Source organism: Mustelus asterias, chromosome 6 (genome assembly GCF_964213995.1).
Source record: "Mustelus asterias chromosome 6, sMusAst1.hap1.1, whole genome shotgun sequence".
Taxonomy (NCBI): domain Eukaryota; kingdom Metazoa; phylum Chordata; class Chondrichthyes; order Carcharhiniformes; family Triakidae; genus Mustelus; species Mustelus asterias.
The window spans coordinates 73,980,919-73,994,421 of NC_135806.1; the positions used below are offsets into that span (position 1 = coordinate 73,980,919).

Genomic DNA, 13,503 nt, shown 5'->3' on the forward strand with positions numbered 1-13,503 from the left:
TTGCTGCCTTATGTCTTCATATTTCCCCTTACTCCATATAAATGCTTTCCTAGCTTGCTTGATCCTCTCTTTTTCCAATGCAAGCATAAAGGAGATAGAGTTATGATCGCTATCCCCAAGATGTTCTCCCACTGAGAGATCTGACACCTGTCCAGGCTCTCCTCTTGTAGGCTTGTCCACATGCTGTGTCAGGAAACCCTCCTGAACACACCTAACGAACTCCTCCCCATCCAATCCCCTTACCCTAGGGATATTCCAATCTATGTTTGGGAAATTAAAGTCTCCCATCACAACAATTCTGCTATTATTGCAACTCTCCAGGATTTGTTTCCCTATCTGCTCCTCCACCTCCCTGTCACTATTGGGCGGCCTATAGAAAACTCCCAGCAAAGTGATCGACCCCTTCCCACTCCGAACTTCCACCCACAGAGACTCTGTAGACAATCCCTCCACAGCATACACCTTCTCTACAGCTGTGACACTATTCCTGATCAGCAGTGCCACTCCACCCTCTCTCTTGCCTCCCTCCCTGTCCTTCCTGAAACATCTGAATCCCGGCACCTGTAGTTTACAGTCCTGTCCCTGAGACATCCAAGTCTCCGTAATGGCCACCACATCACACTTCTAGGCATCGATCCACGCTCTGAGCTCATCCCCTTTATTCGCTATACTCAAGAACAAACAAAGAACAAAGAACAATACAGCACAGGAACAGGCCCTTCGGCCCTCCAAGCCCACGCCGCTCCCCGGTCCAGGATTGAATCTTGAATCCAGGATCCCCGCCCAATTTTCCAGCCTATCTACATACTAATATCCTATCCCCGAGCTGTCCCTCACAGCTATGATGCTTTGTTCATCACAACCTATTAACTCACCCCTACCCCCCCATTCCAGACCATGTGATCTCCAGGGAGAGGCGAAAACCCAGAGTGAAAACCCCAGGGCCAATATGGGGAAAAAGAAAATCTGGGAAATTCCTCTCCGACCCCCTGAGGCGATCGAAACGAGTCCAGGAGATCACACTGGCCCTGATCGGAAAATGCTTCCCAACCCTATTCATTTCCACTTCCACGAACACCATATGAATTCCCTGCCCCCGAGATGGTTCCCAACTATCCGCAGTCTCGCTCTGTACTGGCACCAGCAAGATGATCATAGAATGAAGCCTTGAAACGAGAAACAAAGAACAATTAGCCCGCGCCGCTCCCTGGTCCAAACTAGACCACTCTTTTGTATCCCTCCATTCCCACTCCGTTCATATAGCTGTCTAGATAAGTCTTAAACGTTCCCAGTGTGTCCGCCTCCACCACCTTGCCCGGCAACCCATTCCAGGCCCCCACGACCCTCTGTGTAAAATATGTCCTTCTGATATCTGTGTTAAACCTCCCCCCCTGCACCTTGAACCTATGACCCCTCATGAACGTCACCACCGACCCGGGGAAAAGCTTCCCACCGTTCACCCTATCTATGCCTTTCATAATTTTATACACCTCTATTAAGTCTCCCCTCATCCTCCGTCTTTCCAAGGAGAACAACCCCAGTTTCCCCAATCTCTCCTCATAACCAAGCCCCTCCATACCAGGCAACATCCTGGTAAACCTCCTCTGTACTCTCTCCAAAGCCTCCACGTCCTTCTGGTAGTGTGGCGACCAGAACTGGACGCAGTATTCCAAATGCGGCCGAACCAACGTTCTATACATCTGCAACATCAGACCCCAACTTTTATACTCTATGCCCCGTCCTATAAAGGCAAGCATGCCATATGCCTTCTTCACCACCTTCTCCACCTGTGACGTCACCTTCAAGGATCTGTGGACTTGCACACCCAGGTCCCTCTGCGTCTCTACACCCTTTATGGTTCTTCCATTTATCGTGTAGCTCCTCCCTACATTATTCCCACCAAAATGCATCACTTTGCATTTATCAGGATTGAACTCCATCTGCCATTTCTTTGCCCAAATTTCCAGCCTATCTATATCCTTCTGTAGCCTCTGACAATGTTCCTCACTATCTGCAAGTCCTGCCAGTTTTGTGTCGTCCGCAAACTTACTGATCACCCCAGTTACTCCTTCTTCCAGATCATTTATATAAATCACAAACAGCAGAGGTCCCAATACAAAGCCCTGCGGTACACCACTAGTCACAGGCCTCCAGCCGGAAAAAGACCCTTCCACTACCACCCTCTGTCTTCTGTGACCAAGCCAGTTCTCCACCCATCTAGCCACCTCCCCCTTTATCCCATGAGATCCAACCTTTTTCACTAGCCTACCATGAGGGACTTTGTCAAACGCTTTACTAAAGTCCATATAGACAACATCCACGGCCCTTCCTTCGTCAACCATTTTGGTCACTTCTTCAAAAAACACCACCAGGTTAGTGAGGCATGACCTCCCTCTCACAAAACCATGCTGACTATCGTTAATGAGTTTATTCCTTTCTAAATGCGCATACATCCTATCTCTAAGAATCTTCTCCAACAACTTCCCCACCACGGACGTCAAGCTCACCGGCCTATAATTACCCGGGTTATCCTTCCTACCCTTCTTAAATAACGGGACCACATTGGCTATCCTCCAATCCTCTGGGACCTCACCTGCGTCCAGTGACGAGACAAACATTTGCATCAGAGGCCCAACTCCTGGCATTAAAGTAAACACGTCTCAATCCTTTGGTCTGAGCTCTCCCCTTCTCTATCCCCCATCCATCCTCCCTCTTGCACCATCTATAACCCTTCTCTGTTTGCGAGCTAACTTCCTCGCTCCCAGTCACCTTGTCTTGATCCCCTCCCCCCATCCTATCTAGTTTAAACTCTCCCCAGTAGCCTTAGACAACCTTCCCGCCAGGATATTGGTCCCCCTGGGATTCAAGTGCCACCCGTTTTTTGTGTGCAGGTCACACCTGCCCCTAATGAGGTCCCAGTGGTCCAGGAACCTGAAAACCTGCCCCTGCACCAGTCCCTCAGCCACACATTCATCCTCCACCTCACTCCATTCCTGCCCTCACCCTCCCGTGGCACAGGCAGCAATCCTGAGATTACTACCTTTGCTTTCCTCCTTCTCAGCTGTCTCCCTAATTCCCTATACTCTCTTTTCATGACCCCTTCCCCTTCCTTCCCACATCAGCGGTACCAATATGTACCGCTACCTCTGGCTCCTCTCCATCGTAAGAAGTTTCACAACACCAGGTTAAAGTCCAACAGGTTTATTTGGTAGCAAATACCATAAGCTTTCGGAGCGCTGCTCCTTCGTCAGATGGAGTGGAAATGTTTCTGGGAGTCGACCAGCGATATCCTGGATCCCGGCCCCAGGGAGGCAGACCACCATCCGAGACTCCCGCCTGCCTGCGCAAAAACGCCTGTCCGACCCCCTTACTGTCGAGTCCCCAATTAACACTGCTTTCCTCCTCTTTTCCTTAGCCCTTTGAGTTACAGTGCCGGACTCCACTCCAGCGACACGGCCACTGCTGCTTCCCCCAGGCGGGCTGTCCCCCCCAGCAGTACTCAGGCAGGAGTACTTGTTGTGTAGGGGCACATCCACCGGGGTGCTCTCAATCACCCGAGCGTTACCCTTCCTGGCCGTCACCCACTTGGCCTCCACCCGTGGCCCTGGTGTGACCACCTGATGATAGCTCTTGTCTATCACCTGCTCATTCTCCCTTAACAGCCTAACATCCTCGAGCTGCACTTCCAGCTCTTTAACACGGCCCCTCAGGAACCGCAGCTTGACACACCCCTCACAAATGTGGATGTCCGGGAGGCCAGGTGCCTCCAGGACCTCCCACATCCTACACTGGGAACGACACACTGGCTTCACACTCATATTTGCCCCTTTATATCAAGGTACACAGTCTGACCTGTTGGACATTAACCTGGTGTTGTGAGATTTCTTACCATGCCCACCTCAGTACAACGCCGGCATCTCCACATCTTCATATATGAACATAGATAGTAAACATTAGCAGAACTATTCACTTTTCAGGGGCATCACAGCGGAATTCAATTCTGTATTTACCAAAATTGAGTACTAATGCACTTTTCAGCAGAGATGATTTGGATACTATGCCATCCACAACTCCAGAAATTGTAGTGTAGGGCCGATTTTACCATTTTGATTCCAAGTGACGAATCTGGGCGTAGTACAGACCCGACCTTGAAATCTGCTTTCCAGCGCGCCCATATGCTGTCAGCCGTCTCCTGTCCGATCCGCGCTGTGGGCGGGGCTTAGCACTGCCGGAACGATTGGAGCTCTGAGCTGCGCATGCGCAGTTCGAAAAAAATCTGAAAAAGCGCGCCCGTGTCGGGAAAGAAAAAAAAAGCAGAAAGCGGAGAGAGCGGCTCTCTGACACCAACTTGCTCACCTAACCTCCACACTCCATCAAGTATCAACTGATCTAATTCTGCGGTGTTAATAGCCAGACATAGGGCCCGATTTTAACAAAACTTCATGCCCATTTTCGGGTGCAAAATCGCGGTAAAGTTGGGCGCGAGCCTATACCGAGATCTGCACCCGATTCCGAGCAGATCGCGGCTTTACCAACACCCGATTCGGGCTCGGGTCCGGCCTGCACCCAAATTGGGTGGCCCGGCGATTTAAATGCATTTGCATGCATTTAAATCGACTTAATGAACCGCGCATCCAACCCTACCGCCAAATCCCACTTTACCGTCTTCTGGCCCGTTCCGCATCCGCGCTGTAACCGACCTGCAAAATAAAAGTCTGAAGTTGTCGCTGCAGCTTCCGAAGAGCGGGGTCAGAGACTCCAACGGCTCTCTGACCCAGGCCATCCTCACTTTGGTGGGGGTGGGGGGGGTTGGGGGGGAGGAGGGGGGGCAGGACCCAGATCATCCTCTGATCAGGGAATTGGGTGGGTGGGAGGAGGGGGGGGTGGGACCGGGGGGGTGGGACCCAGATCATCCTCTGGTCAGGGGGGGGGTCCGCTGCCAATCTGCGGCCGATCCCTCCTCCCCACCGGAGGAACAAATCCACAGCCATCTCTCCCGCTTTCTTGCACCTGCAGGGAAGTGTAATCTGTGGCTGGTAGTGTACCAGTGATGGAGTATCCCTTTACAGGCCCAGCTTGGTCCTTCTACAGTGTCTCCTCTTGGACTTGTACTGATCTTGTAGCCAGTTTTCATGTGGATCCACTGTGGAATCGGTCGGTTCTGCTTCATCTTCTTAGCGAGGAATCGCTTCATCCTGAAGGTTTTGTGGGATGGCATGGCCGCACGTCCACTCCGGGAGGAGGGATTCGTTCCTCTGGTGGGGAGGAGGGATCGGCCGCAGAGTGGCAGCGGACCCCCCCCCTCCCCCCCCACCCCCAACCAGAGGATGATCTGGGTTCCACCCCCCTCCTCCCCCCCTCCCCCGACCAGAGGATGATCTGGGTCCTGCACCCCTCCTCCTCCCACCCCCCCCCCCTCCCCCCCGACCAGAGGATGATCGTCAGAGAGCCGCTCTCTCCGCTTTCTGCTATTTTTTTCTTTCGCGCCCGGGCGCGCTCTGTCAGATTTTTTTCAAACTGCACATGCGCAGTTCAGAGCTCCGATCGGCCCACAGCGCGAATTGGACCGGAGCCAGCAAAACGCGTATGGGCGCGCTGGAAAGAGGATTCCAGGCGCGGATCTATTTGACGCCCAGATTCGGCACTTAGACTCAAAATGGTAAAATCGGGTCCATAACATAATCTCAATCACCCATTACCATCGTTCTCACTGACACTTCTTCGTTTTCACGGCTTAAATATAACATGGTTCTTTTTGCATTAATAAATCCACGTTACATTCCCTTCCGTCTCCACCTTCTCCTCCAGATCGACTGCGAATCCATTTGTCATCTTTACATAATTTTGATATAGATCTGGTTTAGTGGGATTGATTTAACTCACTCAGTTCTTACGCATTCAGTTTTAACTACAGAGTACCCAAAATAAATGGCTGTGTATCTGACACCAGAGCAGTGAACATCTCAGTATCGAACACATCCATTCTACCTCCCTGCACTTCATCCACCTCAAGCTGTACGCTGCTCACACCAATCACAAACATGGAGTGAGTTTCAACTTGCCGTAAATGCAGAACCCAAAATCCTCACCAGCTCTCTCACTTCTTTACTACCTCTGTGTTTGCAAAATACAACTAGGTGCTTTTCTATCCGCTGCAGTTTTCTCCAATGATATAGAAGGAATATCAAATCGTCCATGCTTGATGCCCATCACCAGCTGTACAGGTGTTATTGAGTCCTGAATCATTCCATAATCTTTTCAATGTTGTCTCAAGATAAAATTACTTGAACTATCTTTTGGTATTCATTGCAAAGGAAGACTATTGGTGCTTCCAGGCCATTGCACACTTCACAAAACGTCAGTGTACCATTCCTAAAACCACACAGTTTTCAAATTCTAAGTTTCAGTATTCGTCTTCGATTCACCATATCTTTATTTCCATGACACTGCCCCTTCTGTGCATCTTCCATTTTTTGTTGACATTCTCACCTGACAGATCATAGAAACAAATCCTCCAGAAATCTATTCCTCCTTTCACAGTTTGAAATGGTCAGCTATTGTTCCTTTTTTCGGTCAACATGAGCTGCGATAGGGCATTGCCATGGCACAACAATAAAACTGAGTCTGTGGTACACATGTAACTATTTTTTGTGCTGAAGGGGAGAGTAAATTTTGTGATGAATGCAAGAGAAAGGATGTGAAGTGAATCAGGATGAACATTGTAGGAGTGGATGGAGGAAGGGTGAGTGGGATTCATTCCTCTGGTGGGGAGGAGGGATCGCCCCCAGAGTGGCAGCAGACCCCCCTGCCCCCCTACCTCCCCACTGATCGCCCGCAGAGTGGCAGCGGACCCCTCTACCCCCCCCAGAGGATGATCCGACCCGCCCCCTCCTCCTCCCCCCCCAACCAGAGGTACATCAGAGCCACCCCCCTCCTCCTCCTCCCCAACCAGAGATACATCAGAGCCCCCACCCCTCTCCTCCTCCTCTCCCCCAACCAGAGATACATCAGAGCTGCCCCCTCCTCCTCCCCCACCCCCTCCAAGAGGATGATCTGGGCCAGAGAGCCGTTGCAGGCTCTGAACCCGCTTCGGAGGTTCCCCTGCAAAATAAAAATCGGCTTCGGATTTTTATTTTGCAGGTCACTAAAAGCGCAGATCCGGAACGGAACAGAAGAAGGTAAAATGGGATTTGATGGTAGAGTTGGGTGGGCGGTTCATTAAATCGATTTAAATGCGTGCTGATGCATTTAAATCGTCGGGCCGCCCGATTCGGGTGCGGAACGGATCCCCGCCCGAATCGGGTGTCGGTAAAGTCGCGATTTGCTCGGACGCGGGTGCAGATCGCGATAAAGGCTTCACGCCCAATTTTACCGTGATTTTGCGCCCGAAAATGGGCGCAAATTGTTGGTAAAATCGGGCCCATAGAGTTCCCTGCCACCCTGACAGCTGGTCTATCCTATTGGTTATTCTATTGGCAAAAGGACTTATCAATAAATAGTGTGAAAATAGGTTTCCAATTCTTTCTAATATTTAGCAACTTACAAACAGTTGCCTAAGAATAGGAGGTTTCCATGGCAGCGTTTTGCACCCAATTGACAAGATACTTGGAGTTACATGTACATCTGCTGAAGTTGTGTAATGTTCACAGACTGCATTAGAAAAAAAAAAATTTATAAATAAGAATAACTGTCCAGAGACTAGCAGCCCCACGACTGCCCCGTAGCAGCCCACCAAATGCCATGGTGCCTTGATGTCTTCTACAAGTCTTCTGCCGAAGAGAGGACTCCACCCTTTTGAGTGATTAGTCACTCTCATTCCAATTGGTCCCTCAAGCCAGGTGACCCTCTCCTACTGTGTTGTCCTCAAAGGGACAATCACCGCAAGTTGCAACAGTGAACGGTACACTTTCACTTTCTTTGGCTCCAAGAGATTTAACACTTCTGTCATTTTAGGCTTGTAGATCAAATATACAATACAGTTTGTTACATTAATGTAACTCGGTTACTCAGGAGTGAAGGAAATTCTACTGAATTTTGGCAAGGATGTGAGACATACTCGAGTCCTTCAGTCCCTGTCAGCTGCAGTATAATTATAACTGCTGCAAATAAAGCTTTTTAATAATTCCAAGGCAATTAGTTCCCTAGATACTTTTCTTAATCTTATTTTTAAACTAAGTTGTTTAATGTTGGCAAAGAACCAACTGACCCATCCATTGGCATTTCACTAATATTAAAATTTCAGCAAACTTGTTTTGACTATTCTAAAGTGGTATCAATCCAACCTGGTACTTGCAGTATGACAGTACCATTAAAAATGTCAAATGGCATTACAAACTGATAAAGCGTTCCCTCCCATTTCCGGAATGAGACCGTTGAAAAGATACATTGCAGAACAATCTGATCATTTCCAAAGAGGCCAAACGGCAGAAAAAAGGAAGCACAACTAAATTAAGCATCAAATATAATTTAACGAGTAAATATATGCTTTCAACCTTTCAAATAATTTCTAGTCCCTGGAATGAAACCGCAGAATGTTTCCAGTGCTTGTTTGAATGGAAAATAAATCAACTCAGTCAGACCTGTAGAGAGTCAAGCTTAGTAAATTACTTCTTGTTATTAATAACAATTTATTGTTTTTATAAAGATACATTGGCAAAATAAGTTTTAACTTTTAGCGCAAAATAGGCAGTAAATTGTTGGAAAGGTTATTTTTAACCGTAGCAAGAGATCCACTGTTCCTCCATACAGTGAGGGATCCACACTGTTCCTCCATACAGTGAGGGATCCACACTGTTCCTCCATACAGTGAGGGATCCACACTGTTCCTCCATACAGTGAGGGATCCACACTGTTCCTCCATACAGTGAGGGATCCACACTGTTCTCCATACAGTGAGGGATCCACACTGTTCCTCCATACAGTGAGGGATCCACACTGTTCCTCCATACAGTGAGGGATCCACACTGTTCCTCCATACAGTGAGGGATCCACACTGTTCCTCCATACAGTGAGGCATCCACACTGTTCCTCCATACAGTGAGGGATCCACACTGTTCCTCGTTCATACAGTGAGGGACCCATACTGTTCCTCCAGACAGTGAGGGATCCACACGGTTCCTCGTTCATACAGTGAGGGATCCACACTGTTCCTCCAGACAGTGAGGGATCCAGACTGTTCCTCCTCCAGACAGTGAGGGATCCAGACTGGTCCTCTTCCAGACAGTGAGGGATCCACACTGTTCCTCCAGACAGTGAGGGATCCACACTCCTCCTCCATACAGTGAGGGATCCAGACTGTTCCTCCTGCAGACAGTGAGGGATCCCGACTGGTCCTCTTCCAGACAGTGAGGGATCCACACTGTTCCTCCAGACAGTGAGGGATCCACACTCCTCCTCCATACAGTGAGGGATCCAGACTGTTCCTCCTGCAGACAGTGAGGGATCCCGACTGGTCCTCTTCCAGACAGTGAGGGATCCAGACTATTCCTCCTCCAGACAGTGAGGGATCCAGACTCTTCCTCTTCCATACAGTGAGGGATCTACACAGTTCCTCTTCCATACAGTGAGGGATCCACACTGTTCCTCCTCCAGACAGTGAGGGATCCAGACTGTTCCTCCTCCAGACAGTGAAGGATCCAGACTGTTCCTCCTCCAGACAGTGAGGGATCCACACTCCTCTTCCATACAGTGAGGGATCCAGACTGTTCCTCCTCCAGACAGTGAGGGATCCAGACTGTTCCTCCTCCAGACAGTGAAGGATCCAGACTGTTCCTCCTCCAGACAGTGAGGGATCCAGACTGTTCCTCGTCCAGACAGTGAGGGATCCACACTGTTCCTCTTCCATACAGTAAGGGATCCCCACTGTTCCTCCATACAGTGAGGGATCCACACTCCTCCTCCATACAGTGAGGGATCCAGACTGTCCCTCCTCCAGACACTGAGGGATCCCGACTGGTCCTCTTCCAGACAGTGAGGGATCCAGACTATTCCTCCTCCAGACAGTGAGGGATCCAGACTCTTCCTCTTCCATACAGTGAGGGATCCACACAGTTCCTCTTCCATACAGTGAGGGATCCACACTGTTCCTCCTCCAGACAGTGAGGGATCCAGACTGTTCCTCCTCCAGACAGTGAAGGATCCAGACTGTTCCTCCTCCAGACAGTGAGGGATCCACACTCCTCCTCCATACAGTGAGGGATCCAGACTGTTCCTCCTCCAGACAGTGAGGGATCCAGACTCTTCCTCCTCCAGACAGTGAAGGATCCAGACTGTTCCTCCTCCAGACAGTGAGGGATCCAGACTGTTCCTCGTCCAGACAGTGAGGGATCCACACTGTTCCTCTTCCATACAGTGAGGGATCCACACTCCTCCTCCATACAGTGAGGGATCCAGACTGTTCCTCCTCCAGACAGTGAGGGATCCAGACTGTTCCTCCTCCAGACACTGAGGGACCCAGACTGTTCCTCGTCCTGAGAGTGAGGGATCCACATTGTTCCTCCATATTTGTGAAGGGCTTATTATGTTCTTACTGATGGTGAGGCATCAAAAATATTGCTTCACTGTGGTGTACTGCAACTATATCATTGTTATCTGTTTTAATTTTGATGGTGAGGGATTTCTCATGCACATTAGCAAGAACTCTGCAATTTAACTGAGGTAAATGATTTGCTTTCTAAGTACCAGAAAGACAGAACTACTTCCAAAAGCCAATATCACATCTTTGTACCAAGTTAGTGCATTCTAGTCTGGTCAAAGGCCATGTTGAAAAGTTGCAAAGGAATTCTTGAAAATTTGTCAACATTTTTAATAATTTTAAATGTTTTGTGAGAGCTGATGTTCTTGTCTGTCCTTAACCTTAAAAATCAATGCATGCAATTTTTTTTATTGCCCACAGTAGTGATCACTAATCTTCTCATTATGCACAGGCTGTTTTGAAGCTCATATCTTGTCATATAAAATGGAGCTTGAACTTCAATTTTAAAATAGGGATGTTCTTTTTAAATAATCTGGCTTCTGATCAATATTGAACGGTTTTTGTAATATTAGTGACTGGATTAATTGTTAAAATAGCAGATAAATGTGTCAGGATTGTTCGGTTTTCAAATGCTAATCACAAGGAATCAATTCTAAACTTCTGGGCATGATTTTATCCGCCGCTCACACCACGCTCCCGCTGTAGCGAGGTCAGAGAATTTGGCACCAAGTCAAATCTCCATTCACTGCAGCGGGATGGGAAAATCCCGCCGACATGAACGGTGGTAATATTTCGACCAAAGAGTTTAGTACAGACACTTGATCTAATTATACTTATTGGCTGGAATCTTTCACCCATCGGGTGCATGCATTTGGCAGGCTCAAAGGCGGGCATGAAACGTGTGCCTGGCTGGGAAATGCACTCCCGGATGTGGTTGGCCCCAAATTTCATACTAGCTGGTCAATTAATGACCATCCAGCATGCCGTGAGAGATTGTGCACTGTGGGGGAGGATGGGAAGAGGGTGGACTCTGAGCAAAGGGTGGGTGCGGGCTGGCTTTTCCAATCTACTCTCTCAGTGGGACAGCCATTGTGGAGCTGTGTCACGGAATTACTGACCAGTGAAAATAAATATCGATGGAAAAGCTTTGTCACAAGTTTCTAGGCAGCACAATGATACACAGACCTCAGTCCCCGGACACATTTGTTGATTTTATTTGAGGCCTGACCTTTCTTCCTGCACTGGATCAAGGTTGCAGCATTGCCAGTTGGCCCACATGCTAACTTTAAAATCAGAAGGGCAATGTAAAATTCCGACAATTGGTGTTTAATTAATTTAGATTGGCTTCTTGATTGTCAGCTAGCACACTTCAGACTCTCACAGGCATCTGCTGACAATGACATTGGACATTTTGTCCAATGTCTTCTCGCGTGAGTGCATGCAATTCCAGGTCAGACGCACACCTAAACTTTGTACATAGAATTCTGGCTCTGATGTGTATTGTGTCTATATTGTCTATATTGACTTAAATAATATACTGAATGACCAAACCATACAAATGTTTGCTTATGCTACATGATGAAATTACGAGATTAATTTTATATTTTCTATTAGATGGAGATTATCTCACATTTACAAGACATGAACCAATTGGAGTGTGTGGACAGATTATACCTGTAAGTACTAATTTTATAATTTTTGAGCAAAATTCCAGAAAGTAATTGTAAGGAGTTTGACATCTGGCGAAAAAAACAGTCAACTGTGTATAACACTATAACATGGGGACTAGCTGGTGCCATCATTTAGAAAACTACTTTCACTTCTGGAAGCTGCTTACAAATTTAGCTTGGATTACTTAATAATTGTGCATCACCTTTTAGGTTCTAAGTCCTGGAAGTCCCCCTAAAAACTTCCCATATGCTATCTCACATGCTTTTACAGTCACCTTGATATTTATCCCTTTGATAAAACTTTTAATCATTTGCCCTGATATATGTCTGATTATGTTCCTGGAAATTTTTTCTCACATTCGGGGCATTAAGTGCTGAGGCGGAAATCCCCTTTCTCCTTTCTCTTGGTATCTCTCATGATTGTTCATGGATCTAAACAAAATAAGTTTGAGCAGTTTCATTACACAAATCCAAACACAAAATGACTTCATTTATACCCTTTAACCTTGGGTCACTTTCATTCACATGAGGAAGAAAACCCTATTGGTTACAACAATGCTATCTTTCTCTTGCTTATTGATAACCAATGAGTGTTCAGAATTGAGCAAATCAGGGGGTTTCTGTAATAGATGAAAATAAACTCTGTGGTATTACACATAATTTTATTACAGCATTAGTAAACATTGAAGATGAAGCACTCTCATTTTGTACTGAACTCTACCAGGGTATAATGATCATTCCCATTTATAATCAGTTCCTCGTCAATAAATGATTGCGAAACATTCATTAAATGCTTTAGTGTGTAACCTGAATTTTTATCCTGCACAATAATCATTTAATTATATAATATTATAGATGGCCTGGCAGGCAACAGAATTAAAGATATGCATGAACGAGTTGAGTAGTCAACATATTAACAATTAATACTTGAGACTTCAAAGAATTTGGTAAATTGTATTTGAACTTATACTTGTGCATGATCAATTTTGAGTGAATAGGACAGTTAATTTGCATTAATTACGTGCAGCTTGATTTGAATTCATTATTGGCTTACTGATAAATAAAGACCAAGAACAGCATTGGCTAGAAGGTTCCTGCTCCAAGTTATGTTCCTGTAAGGTTGCTGGTATGCTGTTGATCCTTCATTTATAAATAATTTAGTCACATTAAAATAAAACATTCACTGTCCATTGCGTGTGACAACATAAAAATTGGTTTGCGAAGATTTTGTCTGTTTAATATTTCTAGCAATATCCTCTTTTAGGCCATTGAATAAATTCTACAACCCACATTCATTGTAAGAAGCTGCATTGCAAGGGTTGGATTTTACACCCACCCACTGGCAGATTTGAAGGCCGG

The 13,503-nt window shown here is 47.0% G+C and overlaps 1 protein-coding gene across 4 annotated transcripts in view; it reads left to right on the plus strand.

The window, feature by feature from the left end:
• LOC144494934 (aldehyde dehydrogenase 1A1-like) overlaps positions 1-13,503 on the plus strand; it is a 134,901-nt gene that overhangs the window by 68,199 nt on the left and 53,199 nt on the right. For all 4 annotated transcript variants that reach the window (XM_078214554.1, XM_078214557.1, XM_078214556.1 and 1 more), the window contains exon 6: positions 12,089-12,150. In XM_078214554.1, the coding sequence (XP_078070680.1) occupies positions 12,089-12,150 (62 nt within the window). The remainder of the gene's footprint in view (positions 1-12,088; positions 12,151-13,503) is intronic.